The following is a 16,041-nucleotide window of genomic DNA, read 5'->3' on the forward strand; positions in this document are numbered from 1 at the left end:
AAAAACAGTTCTACAAAATTCACCTTTGTGAATGAGGAATTCTCTCAAGGTATTTATCTGTAGTGTGTTCATGTTCATAAAAAATAAAAAATTGCATTTGAGGAACTTAACTATATAAGTTTGAATAGCCAAAATAGAACACTCGCCTTAAAATCTATAAAAATCATCCTTACACTTACACTTGAAAATTAGGGCTATATACATATATTCAAGAAATATAAAAAGGAAATAGACAAATTTAGATTCTGGACTATGCAGTTTAAACACAGAAGGTAGCTAATCATAAATAACATTATTGAAAACTGGCAAACACACCAGGACAATTATTAAACCAAGAAGAATTATTTTGTTATCATTTACTAACTGCCTGTGATAAATCCAACACTTTGTCTTACATCCTTCAATTAATTTATTTCTCGTATCAATCATATGAAGGAAGGTGTTATCTTCATTTTACACATGTAAAAGGGATGGAAATGACACTTGAACCCACATCTTCCAACTCTAAATCCTGTAATTATTTTATTGCACCAATCATACTACGTTTTCTAATGGCTAGGATTTTTTAAAAGACATTAATAATCAGAGAAATAACTTGTAACAGCTTTATTTTGAGATATTACAGAGCAGAGTTCAATGTTACCAATTCTAAGTAAACTAAACTCTAATACATATTTAGCACAGTGCCAGGAACAAGGTCAACATGAGTCAATGCATATTATTAATGGAAGTAACTTATAACTCTGTCTGGTGATTTTCATTTTGAATATGTCTGCCTCGCTCAATGCCAATGGTTATGCAACAAAGGGGAGTGATATTGTCAGACACGTTCACAGTCTGTCCTGGCTGCTCTGCTTCTTACCCTCGCTTTATGAGCTCTGCCTCTGCCAAACCCATGCCTAGACATTTGTCTTCTAACATGTGAGGACCAGATGAGAAAGGGAGAACCAAAGCTGGGGTATATCTGTGTAGCCTTTGAGGTTTGGCGGGTGTGATATCTAGAGAGAAGATGAGTGACTTGGCTACAGCTAATAAATAAGAAAACTGAAGAAATGAGGAGAGTAAAATGGACAAGATGGCACTATGGATTACAATTTGGGTGCCTTTCTTGTTCTCAAAAAATCACAAGTAATGAATTGGGTTGGATTTTTTTTTTTTTTTACTACTAACAATTCTGTTTCTTTGGCCATGTTACAGTTCAGACTATACCACGTGGGTTCTTTCTCACATTTTGATTGTAGATACCTCTGCCTCGTATGTATTTTCATTTAAAGCCAGCCTTGGAGTGCTTATTTTTCTAGATTTTCATGGCTATCATTTTGTAAATTTTCCATTTAAAAATCTGCAGTTCTTTTCTGTACACAACTTCTATTCATCTGAAGAATCAGACTGACAAAGTCATAAAATGTTTAGAATTGGTTTGAAAAATTCCAAAAATTACTTCAGAAAAAACAATCAGAATGTAAGAAAGGATAAGTTAAAAGAAATCAGAGTTAAATAGCTAAAACAAAGAAATCAGAACAGGCTCAGAATATTCACATCTTGACATTCTAGTACAAAAAGCAGAGGAACAAAATTACTGCTTTGGAACTTGAGGGATGGCAGTAACAATGTTCTTCAGATCAATCTTTCTTCTGAATAATTGGCCTGATTGTTCAGCCAGTATTTGCTGTCAGAATTCATAAAATAGTATAAACCAAGCAATGCCCTTTAAATTAATGGTTTTTTTCACTATACATGAATGCCTTGTTTGCCAGAACATTTTGAATGTTTCATTATTTTAAAAAATCAAATCCAATCAAGAAACTAAGAAATGAAATTTGTATTGTACCATTTCCTTAATTGATGAAGACTTCCAAGTTAATATCAAAAGAGCAGCCTTTAACTATTCTCAGGGAATTCATATAGCTATCACAGTCATAATCAGACTGTCTTTATTTCAGAAAATATTCTTTATAAAACCTATTCAAAGATTTTATTTTAGTACAGTGAAAAATAACAGCAGTATCAAAAGAAAGATGAATTGTGACTGACAGAGGAGAAAATCTAATCACTTGGAAAGTATATTTTGAAGGACTAGAATTGAAAATAATAATGTCTTAGTGACTGAAATGGACATACTGATGTTTTAAAGCCAGGCTTTGCTGGAATACTTTATGCTTTGTTTTTCAGCAGGTCTTTAGCTTGGAACTTAAAAGCAGATGCCTCAAACAATATTCTGTGCTTCTATTACTGTAGTATAACAGTGGTGAAATTTGTCTGCCTATAAAACCCTGATATGAATTGGAGTGAATCATTAATTAATATGCTCAGTACTCTTTTTTATATCCAGAACACTGATGGTTCAGAATTCTCCACCTATCTTCCCTTCCCTTTGCTGTTCTTTCCAGATGAAGGCCAATAAAGGCAAGGATTGTTCTCCAAGCTGCCAGTGGCTTGTTCAGTTCTTCCAAGAAGCCAAATGCACTCCCTCTACAAGGGGTGGACACACAATGAAATCAAGGCTGTTCTGGCTCTGTTCTGCAAGATACAGTCTCTCCTGATCTACCCACTCTGGGTACCAGGAAAGTGATGAGAACAACAGTTTTGGTGTTGGCAGATAACAGTCTTCCCCAATTTAAGTCTCTTATTTTTTTAACTGTTTTAAATAAAAGAGCAGAAATATTTGCACAGGGAAAACAATTTAACCAGATATAAAATGAAAGGTTTTAGTAAACTGCCCCTCACACCACGGTTAACTTCCTTACTTTTTCTGCTCCTAGTTTTTATCTGCTGTAAATACTGTCAAGGCTCTCTGGGACGTTCTTCCCCACCTACCCACCGCTGGACCCCATCCTGCCAAAAATTTTTTATATGTGTCAACATATATATATGGTGGCCCTTGCATCTTTGCATGGAAAGGTCTTAGGGGTTTTTTTTCCATATCTGCGCTTACTCATCTAATTCTTTTTAAAGACTGCATATATATCATTGTGTGCGTATGCCATATTGAGACAAACGATCCCCGATACTGAGCATTTTTGCTATTTCCCTTTTTTTGCTATTAAATATAAAGATCTAATGAATATTCTAGAAGATATATATTGATATACTTTTACAAGTATCTATAGGGTAAATTTCTGTCAGTGGACTTGCTGGGCCAGATACATGTCTACTTAAAATTCTAATAAATGTATTGAATTACTCTTTAAATAATGACATCAGTTTGCACTTGCACCAACACTCTTGCAAACACTTGGCATTATCAGACATTTGACTTTTCCCATTCTGATAGATGAGAAATGATATCTCACAGTTCCTTTGCTTTGTATTTTTTATGATGATATTGGGTGCTTTATTTTATTGGGTGATTGATTGTTTTTATTTATTTTATTGTGAACTACCTATTCTTATATTTTGCTGATTGTCCTTAAAAATATGGAACACTTTGCACATTTGTCTGTGGTTTTACAAATGGGCATTGCTAATCCTCTCCAAATTATTCCAGTTTGATTGTATATATGTTGCTTATGTGAGGCTCATAAGGTTTTTTTTTTTTTTACCATGACCAATTTTTTTTTTTAAGGCAACAAAGAAGAAAATGAGAGGGAGGAAGGAGAGAAGGGAAAAGGATGGGGAGCAGGTGGTGGGGAAGAGCCCTGCTATCTAATATGCTCCACTGACTCCTGGTTGTGACTACCAATCCTCCAGTAGAATGCATTAAAGAGCATAATATCTGGAATCAGACTGTGTGGATTTGAATGCCAAGTCTATCGTTTACTAATCATGTGACCTTAAGAAACTGATGTAAATTCTCTAAGGCTCAATTTCCTCATTTGTTAAATGGAGATGATAACCGCACATACGTCATAAAAGTTATCGTGAGGATTAGAACCCTAAACGTGGCACATACGCATACTCAGTGACTGCCGGTCATGCCTATCACTAAATGTTGGCCAGTCCAGATCAGGAGAGCATCCTTTCTTTCCTGATTCTTCCTCAATGCTCCTCCTTACTTGGGGACTCCACCTTTTATTCACATTTTGCATTTCTGAGGGGCTAATTTAAACAGTTAGTATGCATCTCCCAAAGGAACAACATCATGGCATAATAAACTATTTAAAATACCTTCAAGAAACTATCTGCTTTATCCAGTCAGAAGAGGTAAAAAGGTTTGCAGGAAGCATAGGGTTTTACAACATTCATTTTTTTTAATTCCACCATTCACTATTAAATGATGTAAGAAAAAGAAGGTAGATTCAGTCTTGATACATTTGCAGTTTGATACATATCTAAGCAAAATTTCTAAATTTGCATACTTATATCAGCAGATTGGATCTTTATTTTCTTTCCTCTAAAAGATTTCATGACTTTCACCCTTTATATTGTTACACTAAACTCTAAAATACTTAGTTACTATGATAATACAAACTAACCTGAAGTTTGGACAATATTAAAAATTGGTGGAAAGAAGTTGGAAAATTCACATTTGTAGTATTACATAATTTCTAATAAATGATTTATTCTAGTGTTAAAGAAAGCATGCTAAAGTAGCAGGGAAAAAAACCCTATATAAGGCCTACTTGAAGCAACTTATAAAGTATCATTTTCTCTATAAAAAAAAGTTTATTAGAAATGTGCTAGAAGCTATTTTTCCACTCCTTTGATTTTTATTTGTTTCAAATAAATATTAATAAGTGATGTTTACTAAAGTTGGGAGATTCTGCTTAACAATCATATCTATTTGAGATCTTTAAAAGCTAATCCAACGATCCATTTTGGTAATAAAATTTTTAAAATAAGTGGAATTAGTAGGAGTGGTGTCAAGAAAGCATCATTAAAAATGCAATAAAGACCAATCCTTTCAAAGTTTTTTCTCCATAGGAAGCGATCAGATTAAGTCAAGTAAAGATCAGATACCAAGAATAAAATGTAATTGTTGAACATGTTGAAATGTCAAATGGTCATATAAGCACATATTTTATATTCTTATCTGAAATATATTTATGGACAGATGCCAATAAACTAATTGAATCAATTTTCTTGCTTTTAATTAACTTTATACTAAACTAACCTAAAATTGTATATCCAGCTATAACCTCAGAGATGATTAAAATTGTGTCATCCTTTTTTGTTTTCTGTTCACAGAAAATGAGGACCGTCTGAATGGCTTGACAGCCAGATTAGAAAATGCCAATGTTAGAAACAGGGATCTCTTGAGAGCTCTGAATGACACTCTGGAAAAATTATCAGCCATTCCAAATGGTAAGCATTTAGGGCACTGCAAACTCTGCTAGTTGATAGGAACTTTTGAAGAATGTTCTAACTTCTACCATTTTTTCTAACATTATATTTGTACTGTTGTCAGGCTATTAGATACAGGCTTTCTTATGAATTCTTTGTGAGAATGAGAAACTAAATCATACTTTACACTGTGATGTTTCTCATCATTTGCTGCCTTAGCTGACATCCATAGGAATATGTTACAAAAAGGAAAATATAGCCATCTTATTATTATATTGTTTTTCCGTGTTTCAGCCCAGAAAATCTTATATTGCTGGGAAAGACTAAAATCATACAGACACTATTCTCTAAACTGTTGATTTACTACCACAAAATTGCAGTTTATTACAGTGCCTACAGTTATTGGTGAGAGCCAACTGCCCTTCAGCACATCTTTCTTGGCAAAGTTCAGTTCCTTAAACGTTTCAGCTTTCAAAAACGCGAAGAGTTGAACCATGTCTGCAATATCTTTCTACCTATTACAAGTACTTGGAGTTAATGTTTGGTATTAGTTCCTGAAAGCACTATTCTTTTAGGGACAATATTTTTGTATTTTTAATAGCATAATAAGGTTAAACAATAACAAGGGTTGCTAACATTTATTGAGTGCTTACTCAATATGTTTATGTTAAGTGTATGTAATCCTCATTCTAGTCCTGCAAGGTGAACAGCATTATTATCTCTACAGGGAACACACTTAGACATAGTATACCGAAGGCCATTGATAAAAGAGGAATACAGGAGATTCGAACCCCTCAATTTAATTTCAGAAGCTGTGATCTTAACCACTAATCTACGCATACTAGTAAGAATACATATATGTACTATATGTATTTTATACAAATTATGATCAAGGAAACAAATGCATATATTTATACAACACAGGAAATATTAAAATCTTAATAATTTTTACTTTTTTTAACATTAAAAAAACCTAAATTTTTAGTAAGGAAGTACATAGAAAATTTCCAATGCTGAAAACAAATATAAATATACAGACATATGGTCTAGTACCTGAAAAAGCCTCTCCATCCTAAAATTAAAATACATTCATTTTCCCCCACCCTAGAAATGCAAATTAAATCTTAAACCTACTTTTAATGAAGCTATATGATTAATTTCGATAAATTTCTCTTTTTAATAATGTTCAGCAGCAAATCACAATATACCCTTACACAGTGACCATTTAGAATAATCACTTTGCTATTTTAAGGGCTAATCAGGCATTCATAGCAAAGGTCCTGGAGAAAATTTAATTTAGCTAAAAATGTGCTTCATTTGCTATAACCGAATGAGACAGAGTTCAGCCTTTCTCTTTGAGCGTGTGTCCCTGAGGTCAGCCAGCCGCAGCCTCGTTTTGACAAGCATGGATTAAGCCACTAACTCTAGACCCTTTGTTTTGTTTCTCATATCGTCTTCTGCTGACAGACACGGCCACTAAACTGCAAACCGTTAAAGACAAAGCAAGACAAGCCAACAACACAGCTAAAGATGTACTAGCACAGATTAAAGATCTCCACCAGAACCTTGATGGCCTGAAGAAAAATTACAATCAGCTAGCAGACAGCGTAGCCAAAACAAATGCTGTGGTAAAAGATCCTTCAAAGAACAGTAAGATCTCCTTTTTCACTTTGATTATGTCATTTATTTCTTCACAATTTAAAGGGTCCTAGACTCATAACTGTTAGAGAAGGAAGAGACTCTCTTAGTGATGGAGTCTGCCTCTTCCTTTCATAGACTGAAAGGGCCCAGGAATTAAGTGCCTGCATCTCCAGAGCCAGAATCCAAGGCTCCCAGCTCCACCCAAGTGCTTACTTACTCAAATTTTGTCCAATTGAGAGGAAAGTAGGAATTCTCAAAGGCTGCATGATATTTAGTGTAGGGATGCCCACATGCTTTTTAATCCTTCAGTGTAATTGAAAATACAGTTATACTTGGGAAGTTATATCCTCAGAGTTGGTGAAATTGCATGGAACCTAGAGGTCAAGGAGCACTCTTATTAGCAGGCCTGTTAGAACAAGATATTAAAGTGGTATCAACTTGAAACACATTCACATTGGAAAATATTGATATTATTTAGATTCTAGTCAGTTAAAATTTTCAGGAAATTAAAGCATTTATCTAATTTATCAAGATTTCTTCACATCTTTTGTATATTACATTAAACTATATTGAGTTAATAAAGACTTACTGAAAAAAGGTGGGAGAACTGACTATAATGATGATTTAAATTATTAAGTGTAGTCGATAAACAGTATGATTTTTAATATTTTTCCATTCTTTAAAGTGATGAAGTGTTATCTTAGTATGTGATTTCACCAAAGAATATGCTAGATTCTTTGTATTTGTCACTCTCAAGAGACTAGCCCTCTTTCTATAATACCAATATATTTATTGGGAATCAAAACATTTGTAGAAAATAATGACAAAAACACTGTTATTGATATTATATGCTGTATAATCCAGATACTGTTTGGGGAGTGGAGCCTGATTTTTCAGCAATTTAGCCTCAAATGTAGCCCCATATCCAATGCTAATGATGCTGTGAAATACTAGATACTGACTAGCCTAACTCCTTCATGAGCAAGTACAAACAATCTAACGTGCACCTCAGAGCTAGGGAGAAAGACTTCATTACTCATCATGTCTTCAAGGAAGAAAAAGAGGAGATACACAGTTTTTAAATTTTGTCTTCTGTAATCCTAGAGTTAGCTTAACCCTGTAGTTCAAAGGTTCCATCTGTATAACTGGTTCAGAAGCATGCCAATTCACAATATTTCCCCCTCAAAAAATGAATGAAAATAAGTTTTAAGGTAAATGTCTCTCTCTCTTTTACTTATTCTATAATTTAAGATATCATTCATTCATTTTCAGATTAATTCTCAACTGATAGTGGCCTTTGTATAATGAGATATTTCTCCCTACCTTCTGTGATTCTATCATCAATCAAAAGAAATAGTTAATATCTCTAAACATTAATTAAACTGGGTCTGTTTCTATCTTATTAAAATATTATAATAAATCTCCTTTTAATATGAACAATGGCCAGCTAAATGACTTGTTTTTGTAGACTTTTACTTGATAATACTAGTCTGACTTATTGGTAATTAGTCTTGTGAAAAGTACCATTTTTTACAGTCACTACTGTATAATATCTATAGATATTTTCTCATGAATTTTCTATTTTTTGTTTTACTTCCATATGAAATTACCTGCAGAAATCAGTATGTATATGTTTATTTGCATTCCTTCTAGTAATTTTTATGCTTGATTGTCTATTGCAAAAAGCTTCAGCTTTGCATGTTACCATGTTTTGGTATTGCTGTAAATATTGGATAGCTATTCTTTCCAGCATCACAGTATTAATGCTAGATATATAGAAAGAATCTTGCCTTACAAAAAGTTAGTATATGAATGTATTTGATATAAATATTTCAATTGTGTTTGAAAAATTAGTGAAGTACCTATTTTACCCACATAGAAGTGGAAAATTGAATTCCTCTGCAGATTGAACTACATTATGATGTTTCTGATAACACAAATTCAGTCACTGAAATCCAAATGATTTCTTTGCAGCAGGATTAAGATAGGTTAAATCTACATTGTTATTGTTGCTTTTCCCCCCTGAAGCTTGCTTCTCCCATTTTTTCAAGTAATTATTCTCAAATTTAAGAGAATTATATTTGGAGAAGCACAAAATAAAGTTAATAAAATTAGATCTTAACAAATGAGCAAGCACTAAGATATAAAAATATTCTCTCTTAAACATCTTATAGTTAAATTCAATGTCAAAAATAAAACTGCAAAATAGAAAATAATAATAATAAAATCCAGCATATCAAAACCTGAGAAATATGACCAAGTGGAAATTGTGTGCAATGACATTACTAAAAAGCATTGAAATAAACAATTTAGGCAATCAATTCTGTAAGTCAGACAAACTAAAATTAACTAAAACAAAGAAGATGAAAAAAATTAATGAATTAGAAGACAGAAAATACTAGATGTGATAAATCCTAGTGATGGATTCTTAGGACTATACAGACAAAAATTTTTAGATGCTTCACAGGGTTAATCAAGGAAAACAAAGCAGAAATGGACAAAGTTCTGAAGGAGCTTTAACTAGATAAGGGAGGAAATTTCACACGTAAGAGAGGGCTTGGCAAAACTGTAGGCTAATAAATTTTAAAGCCTAAAAAGAGAGATAATTTTGTAGTAAAACATTAAGTTATCAAAATCTATCTTCAGAAGTGATTTTAAAATTTGCACAAACAATTATGGAAGAAAGTGAAGTTTTCAAAAACTACTGCACAAGAAAGCATCAGGCTCAATATCACAGGTGATTTATTTTTAAAACCTTCGAGAAGATTGTTTCCATATGACTTCAACTGTTCCAGAAGATAGAGGGAAAAACAAAACAAAACAGGGATGGGAGGACTTCCAGGTTCCATTTGGAAACATTTGATAAAAACAGCTGGGAGCTTTAGATGAAAAGGACCCGTTACTTGTCTAAGTAGTCTCAGCTTAACCCTTTTTTCTCTTCCTCATGAATCGAAATCTAAATCACTTTTTCTCAGTCGCAGAATAATTTGTAGAATATCAGAGTAATATTGGGGAATTAAAGGAAGTGGAAAAGTGGACCAATGGTCTACTTAAAGTGTACGAAATGAAGGGTAATTGTGTTTGTACAATTATGTAACAAGATGCTTTGACCCCGGTAACCCTCATTTCAGGTTAGCAACTCTATCGAAGTTAATAATAGACCTGTGTTCTTTTTAAACATTACTGACAATGTAACTCATACTTATGAGCATGAGTTCAAAATACTTATTTTAAAACCTAGTTTTAAAATAACTTCCTTTTGAGCACATTTGATTCATCCTTAAGGATTAACTCTCAGATCATTCATAGTCCATCGAGGCCTGTAGCCTTGGACCTTAAGCAATTTTTCTTTTTCATCAAGGTCACAATGACAGAAAACAGAACAAATTGTGCTCAATCAGATAATAAATGGCATGGTTTGGATAAGACTGCCAGCATCCTAGAGACAGAATAATTGATTTTCCATGTGCTATTTGTCCTCCTATGAAAAGTACATGCTGAAAATCTCTGAATCAGTGATAACATTCAATTATTTTAAGGTTAAACCCCTATTAAAATCATCAATATTCAACCTTTTAAAAATTTTAGCTACAAAAAAATGACAGTTTAGTATGGTTCAACCTAATATAGAGAGCAGGAGAATCAACTATTCTTCAAAATGAAAATGAGCTACAGCATTAAAGTTTTAATTAAAATATAACAGGCCTTTAGCCTAAGGGCTGTTCACCATTGAAATGTTTTCCAGAAGACATTTTGATAGCTTTTCTCTTTAAGATGTGCAAAGAAAGTGAGAAAAAGAAAGAAAACCAAAAAAAAAAAAAAAAAAAAAAAGAGAGAGAGAGAGAGAGAAAGAAAACCAATTTTGTGTGAGAATCTTGATTTAAATATATATCTGGCTTGGACAGACTAGGTAAGATTTTAAAGATGCTTCCAAGTCTTTGATTCTATGACTACAGTTCTATTCTCTAAAGATTAGCTTTTTGGTGAAGCTAGAAATTAAGCATTGAATTAAGTTTATCGTATTTGTGATCTTCAATGCTAACTTTCACCTTAATCATAAAGCCAGAGTGTTGGCCATCTTTCTCTAACCTCTCTTCTTCTGACCTGCTTGAGTCCCAACTAAAATATTTCCATCTGCCATCACAAACTGCTTCAACTCTCTTGGCCTCACTTCTGTCACGTGGATAAATGAAATCCCATCAATTATTTAGTTAAGCTTTTCTCTGTGTGTGCATGTGTCTGTGTGCATACATGTGCATGTATGTCTGTGTCTCTGTGTGTGTCCTGTGTGTTGTGTGTGCACATGTATGTGTGGTATGCACTAATCTTGTTCCATCAGTTGCCGATGCAGATGCCACTGTGAAAAGTCTAGAACAAGAAGCTGATCGACTAATAGATAAACTCAAACCCATCAAGGAACTTGAGGATACCCTGAAGAAAAACATCTCTGAGATAAAAGAACTGATAAACCAAGCCCGGAAACAAGCCAATTCTGTAAGCTCTTTGGATTTTCAGTATCAGTAAATGATTGTGATTTTTGGTAATATTCCCAGAAGGAATACCTTTCCCCAGTGTATCCTATTGAATGATGTCTGGTTTTTTTCCTTTAATTTGAAGTTATTTGGGGAGGGGGAAGGTTAGAATTTTTCCTGTAAATTTTAAAAGTAATTTCTTGAGATAAGTAATCACCAATTATTGTTTTAGAAATGAAAGTTCTATTACTGTTTGAATAGAGCTAATACAAATCTTAAGAACAGAAACCTTGTTTTTGTATACTCAAAAGGCATGGATGACAGTGCCTTGCTCTTGATGAAAGCAAAAAAGACCAACCAGTGGGATTCTAGAAGCAATGAATGAGCAAGGTTATATGGATAGTAGCAAAGAGGAACCATTAGTTTCTGCATATTCTTTTGTCTGAGTATGAGCAACCAAAAATTATTTTGGTTACAAACAATTTCTACAATTTTTTGGAGTAAGAATAGGAAACACTTCACTTGTCTCAAAATGTTCTCTTTATTAACCCAGTTAAAAAACTATTAGTATAGAGGCAGAACTTTCTAGAAGGCAGCATCTTAATGAACCAAGACAGATTAGTGTAAATGCCAATATGAAACATTAGCCTAGTGAAGTCATCTTATGATTATTTTAGAAATAGAAGGGGAAAAAAAAAAACAATCTTCATGTCTTCAGGTTTAAACTCAAATCTTTGTAGATATCCAAGCCTTCTATCTCAAAAATCCTATTTACTTATTTATTCATTCATTCATTTAATTGAAGTGTAGGTGATTTATAATATTATATTAGTTTCAGGTATACCACATTGTGATTCAGTGTTTTATAGATTATGCTCCATTTAAAAGTTTTTACAAAAGAATGGCTATATTTTCCTGTGCTGCATTATATATCCTTGTGGCTTATTTGTTTTGTACATACCCTTACCATGCCCCTCCTCCTTCTCTCTCCCCACTGGTAACCACGGGTTTGTTTTCTATATCTGTGAGTCTGTTTCCTTTTTGTTGTACATTCATTTGTTTTAATTTTTAGATTCTACATATAAATGATAACATAGAATATTTGTCTTTCTCTGTCTGACTTATTTCACTAAACATAATATTCTCTGGGCCCATCCATGTTGCTGCAAATGGCAGAATTTCATTCTTTTTAGTGGTTGAATAATATTCCATTTAATATATATACCACAGCTTCTCTATACTTAGCTTGCTTCCATATCTTGGCTATTGTAAATAGTACTGCTATGGGCACTGGGGTACAAGTATATTTTTTAATTAATGTTTTTATTTTCTTTGGCTAAATACAACCCAGGAGTAGAATTGCTAGATTACATAGTACTTCTAAAAAAAAATCCATTTTTAAACAATGTAAAACTAAAATGACCAGAAATAATTTTTCTTAATCCATCAACTTATTTTTTAATAAGCAGCCAAGAATATTATACCTGAGTGATAGTGTATCCTTTTTCCTCCTTCTATATAACTGATACTTCTAAACAAGGTCAAGATAATAAGTTCAAAGTGGACCTTGAAGAGGAATTCATGACTGAAGAAAAACCTAGAAATGACAAAAAGATTAGTGAAGACGAAGTACAAAATCTCAGAGTAAAAGAAGCAGACAGGGTGGAAAAGACGTACATTGAGCTACAATATGAAAACCTCGCAGGCAGTATGATGACAGGTGATCATTGAATACATAAAGCACAAGGTGAAAGGAAATCAGATGTTACTCCGAGGTTTGTGTTTTTATTTGAGATTTAGCCAGCACAGAAAAAGCATCGCCTACGTGTAAGGCTACTTGCTGCGAGGCATGCAGAGATGAATGAGGTAGTCCTTCCACTCACAAAGTTTGTAATGTCTTAGGAGAAATAAGACAAGTACACAAATAACTCTAACATAATGCTGTATATGGTGCTACATCACATGAGCTACTATGTTCTGAAAGGAAAGATCACCTCTAGTGGGGCCAGAAGATTTCCTGAAGGGAAAGACTTGAGGCAGGGCCTGAAGTTGGATGAAGTTGGACAGTCCTGGACGTGGGAGGAGAGGGTGAGGGTGGAGAACATGCCGAGGAGAGGGAACTAACTTGAGCCAAGGCAGAGAGAAAAGGCAGTTCAGGGTCATTTCATGACAGAAGAGTCTAGTTTTACTATTGGTAAAGTGAACATTAAACCAGACATGTCAATGGAGGCTAGGTCTTTTCAGGCCTTAAACAGGTGAGTTAAACAGTTTCTTTCAGCTGCAATTATACCTAAGATAAACCTCACCAGTGAGGAGAAGCTGAAAGTTCCAAAATTCAAAGTGTAATATAATCAGAGTACTGCTTTTTGAATATGAATCTGGAAGTAGTTTGTGGGAAAAATCAGAGAAACTAGAAAGAGGGAAGCAAATTTAACGAGACCCAACTGTAGCCGTGGCAGTGGTGAGAAAAAGAAAGACTGACGTGACTCTCCTGTGTTGTGCAATGTCAAGTTCAGAGAAGCAACCACAGTAACTAGTCTCTTGTGAGTCCCAATCTTAGCCACACTTCCTGACTTAGTTATCAAGTGGTGAAATCTGGACGTTTTTATTATTTCTTCATTGTAAAGAAATCTAAAAATATGCCCATGTACTCATCAGTTATGAGTGCCTCCCCATCCCAGGCCCTGGGAAGAGAGATCAAATTCTGGTGTGTAAATATATCAAACCTGTCTCAAAATACAAAATGAAAGAAAGATATGAAAATAATTCCTGAAAAAAAAATCCCTGTCCATGCCTTTTAAGTAAAATTTCAACTACTTTTGGAAAGGGAAGTTACAATAAGGTGCCTTGTTTTTTTTAAGGTGTTAGAAATATATAAGCAGCCAATTTTTTTTCCAAATAGGTTTTGTACTAATTGAAGGTTGCATATGCCTGATTTAGAAATATATTTATAATCTGACATGAGTGTCTGGATGTGGCCCTAACATACTTAATGTGACCAAGAAATTAAAGACATTTATTTTGAAGTAGATTTATTTTGGTTTGTTGAGTCTGAAATCGAGTGGCTGATACTCTTTCTAAATGAATGACCTAGTTAACTGGATGAAAAAATGCAGTGAAAATCCAATAGATATAATAATGGAATCCTCAATAATGTTTAATTGAGTTCATGATGATGAATTGGTAATCATATTGTATGAGAAATGCCTTAGAGATAGCTACTTCTTAGTGATTTTTGTTTAGAAGTCTTACTAAGGGTTCACTTCAGAAATAACAGTAAGTAATAGAACCAAGTATCTTAAGAGAATGCTGGTGTTTCAGAAATCTCTCCCCCTCTTCTGAGAGGGATATATACCAGAGATTTCTTCTGGAGAAATTTTTAAATACTGTGCTTTGATTTACCTGTTTTAAGTTAGTTAGAAGAAATATCTATAATTGGAAAACAATACACGAGCTATTTAAATGGAGAGATTAGTCGCTATCGACTGGTTACCAACAGTTTGGGCTGCCTGAGTATTTCCGATACTGAGAGTATATTTAAAACCATAAGCCAGAGAACAGAAAATCCAGAGGGCTTTTATATAAACATGGAAGAGTGGAGCAGTAGGTTACTTTACAAGATTAATTCCTGGCATATTGGGTATAACGACGCCATTTTGTTCAGAGAACCGTAGATTTTCGGTATGTAAAGTGTGCCATAAAGCAGATTAATTGTAACTCCTAGTGACATTAAACACCCTTGGCTCTAAGGCGGCTGCTCTCCTAGACTTCCAAGCCTCAGATGGAGTTTCATCAGTTGAATTAGGCTTCAATACTGGTGCTCCGTCTTCTACACTTTGACAGTGCCCTTTTCAACACTCCAGTCATGTAATCCCCTATCACTCCTACCAAGTAGGCTTAAGCAAGGACAGAAACTCACCCTGACCAGCCACGCACTCCACCCACTCAGTCATTTCTTCTCCAAACAGTAACAGAGGGGTATTACTACATTGTGTTCTTTGTAACATGTATGAGTTCTTTGTAACAACAAAAGAAATAACCAAAATAACATATATAACAAGTTTAATCACAAATAGCAAAAATGAGTAATTGTGGTTAAACTAGCCATAATATAGCTCTATGAACAAGCCTATAAATCATGTATGAAATAAAGATAAAACAAACTACACACACAGTTACTTTTGACTCCTAATCCGGCCCTACGAGGAATTTGAGTGTGATTTCCTGCCAGGGATAGCTCAATCTGTTACTCAGTTCTACTCATGAATTCCTGTCAGACCTGGAATTCTTCCCTTTGATCTTCTTACGATGTCAGTGGCTCTTATAGCCTGCTTCAGATACTAAATTTGCTCAGTGCCAAGATCTTATCTGATGGTGGTTTTGGTTCACTTGCTGCAAATTCCTAAAAACTCACTATGTCCTACACCTTTTCCTGAACATTAAAAACATGTAAAGATTGCAATTCTGCTACCTGCCCTCCATTATATTATTTTTCTCTTGCTTTATTTTATCCTTTTCGTCTCTTAAATCCTGGGATAACCCTTTGTGTAGCTGCTATTTATCATGTTAACACCCTCTGCCAGCCTCCACTGCACATCTACCTTATAGTATTAACATCCAGAGTAAAAGCTGAACGTCTCATGGTTCTGCTATTCTGCAATTCATTTTGAATCATCTACGCTTAGTGTTTTATTTAGAAGGGAAA

The 16,041-nt window shown here is 34.0% G+C and overlaps 1 protein-coding gene across 2 annotated transcripts in view; it reads left to right on the forward strand.

Annotated features, from left to right (window-relative positions):
- The window catches only part of LAMA2 (laminin subunit alpha 2), a 516,055-nt gene that overhangs the window by 438,589 nt on the left and 61,425 nt on the right, over positions 1–16,041 (forward strand). For both annotated transcript variants that reach the window (XM_032484891.1, XM_032484892.1), the window contains exons 42-45: positions 5,128–5,244; positions 6,691–6,873; positions 8,481–8,486; positions 11,204–11,358. In XM_032484891.1, the coding sequence (XP_032340782.1) occupies positions 5,128–5,244; positions 6,691–6,873; positions 8,481–8,486; positions 11,204–11,358 (461 nt within the window). The remainder of the gene's footprint in view (positions 1–5,127; positions 5,245–6,690; positions 6,874–8,480; positions 8,487–11,203; positions 11,359–16,041) is intronic.

Source organism: Camelus ferus, chromosome 8 (genome assembly GCF_009834535.1).
Source record: "Camelus ferus isolate YT-003-E chromosome 8, BCGSAC_Cfer_1.0, whole genome shotgun sequence".
NCBI classification, from domain to species: domain Eukaryota; kingdom Metazoa; phylum Chordata; class Mammalia; order Artiodactyla; family Camelidae; genus Camelus; species Camelus ferus.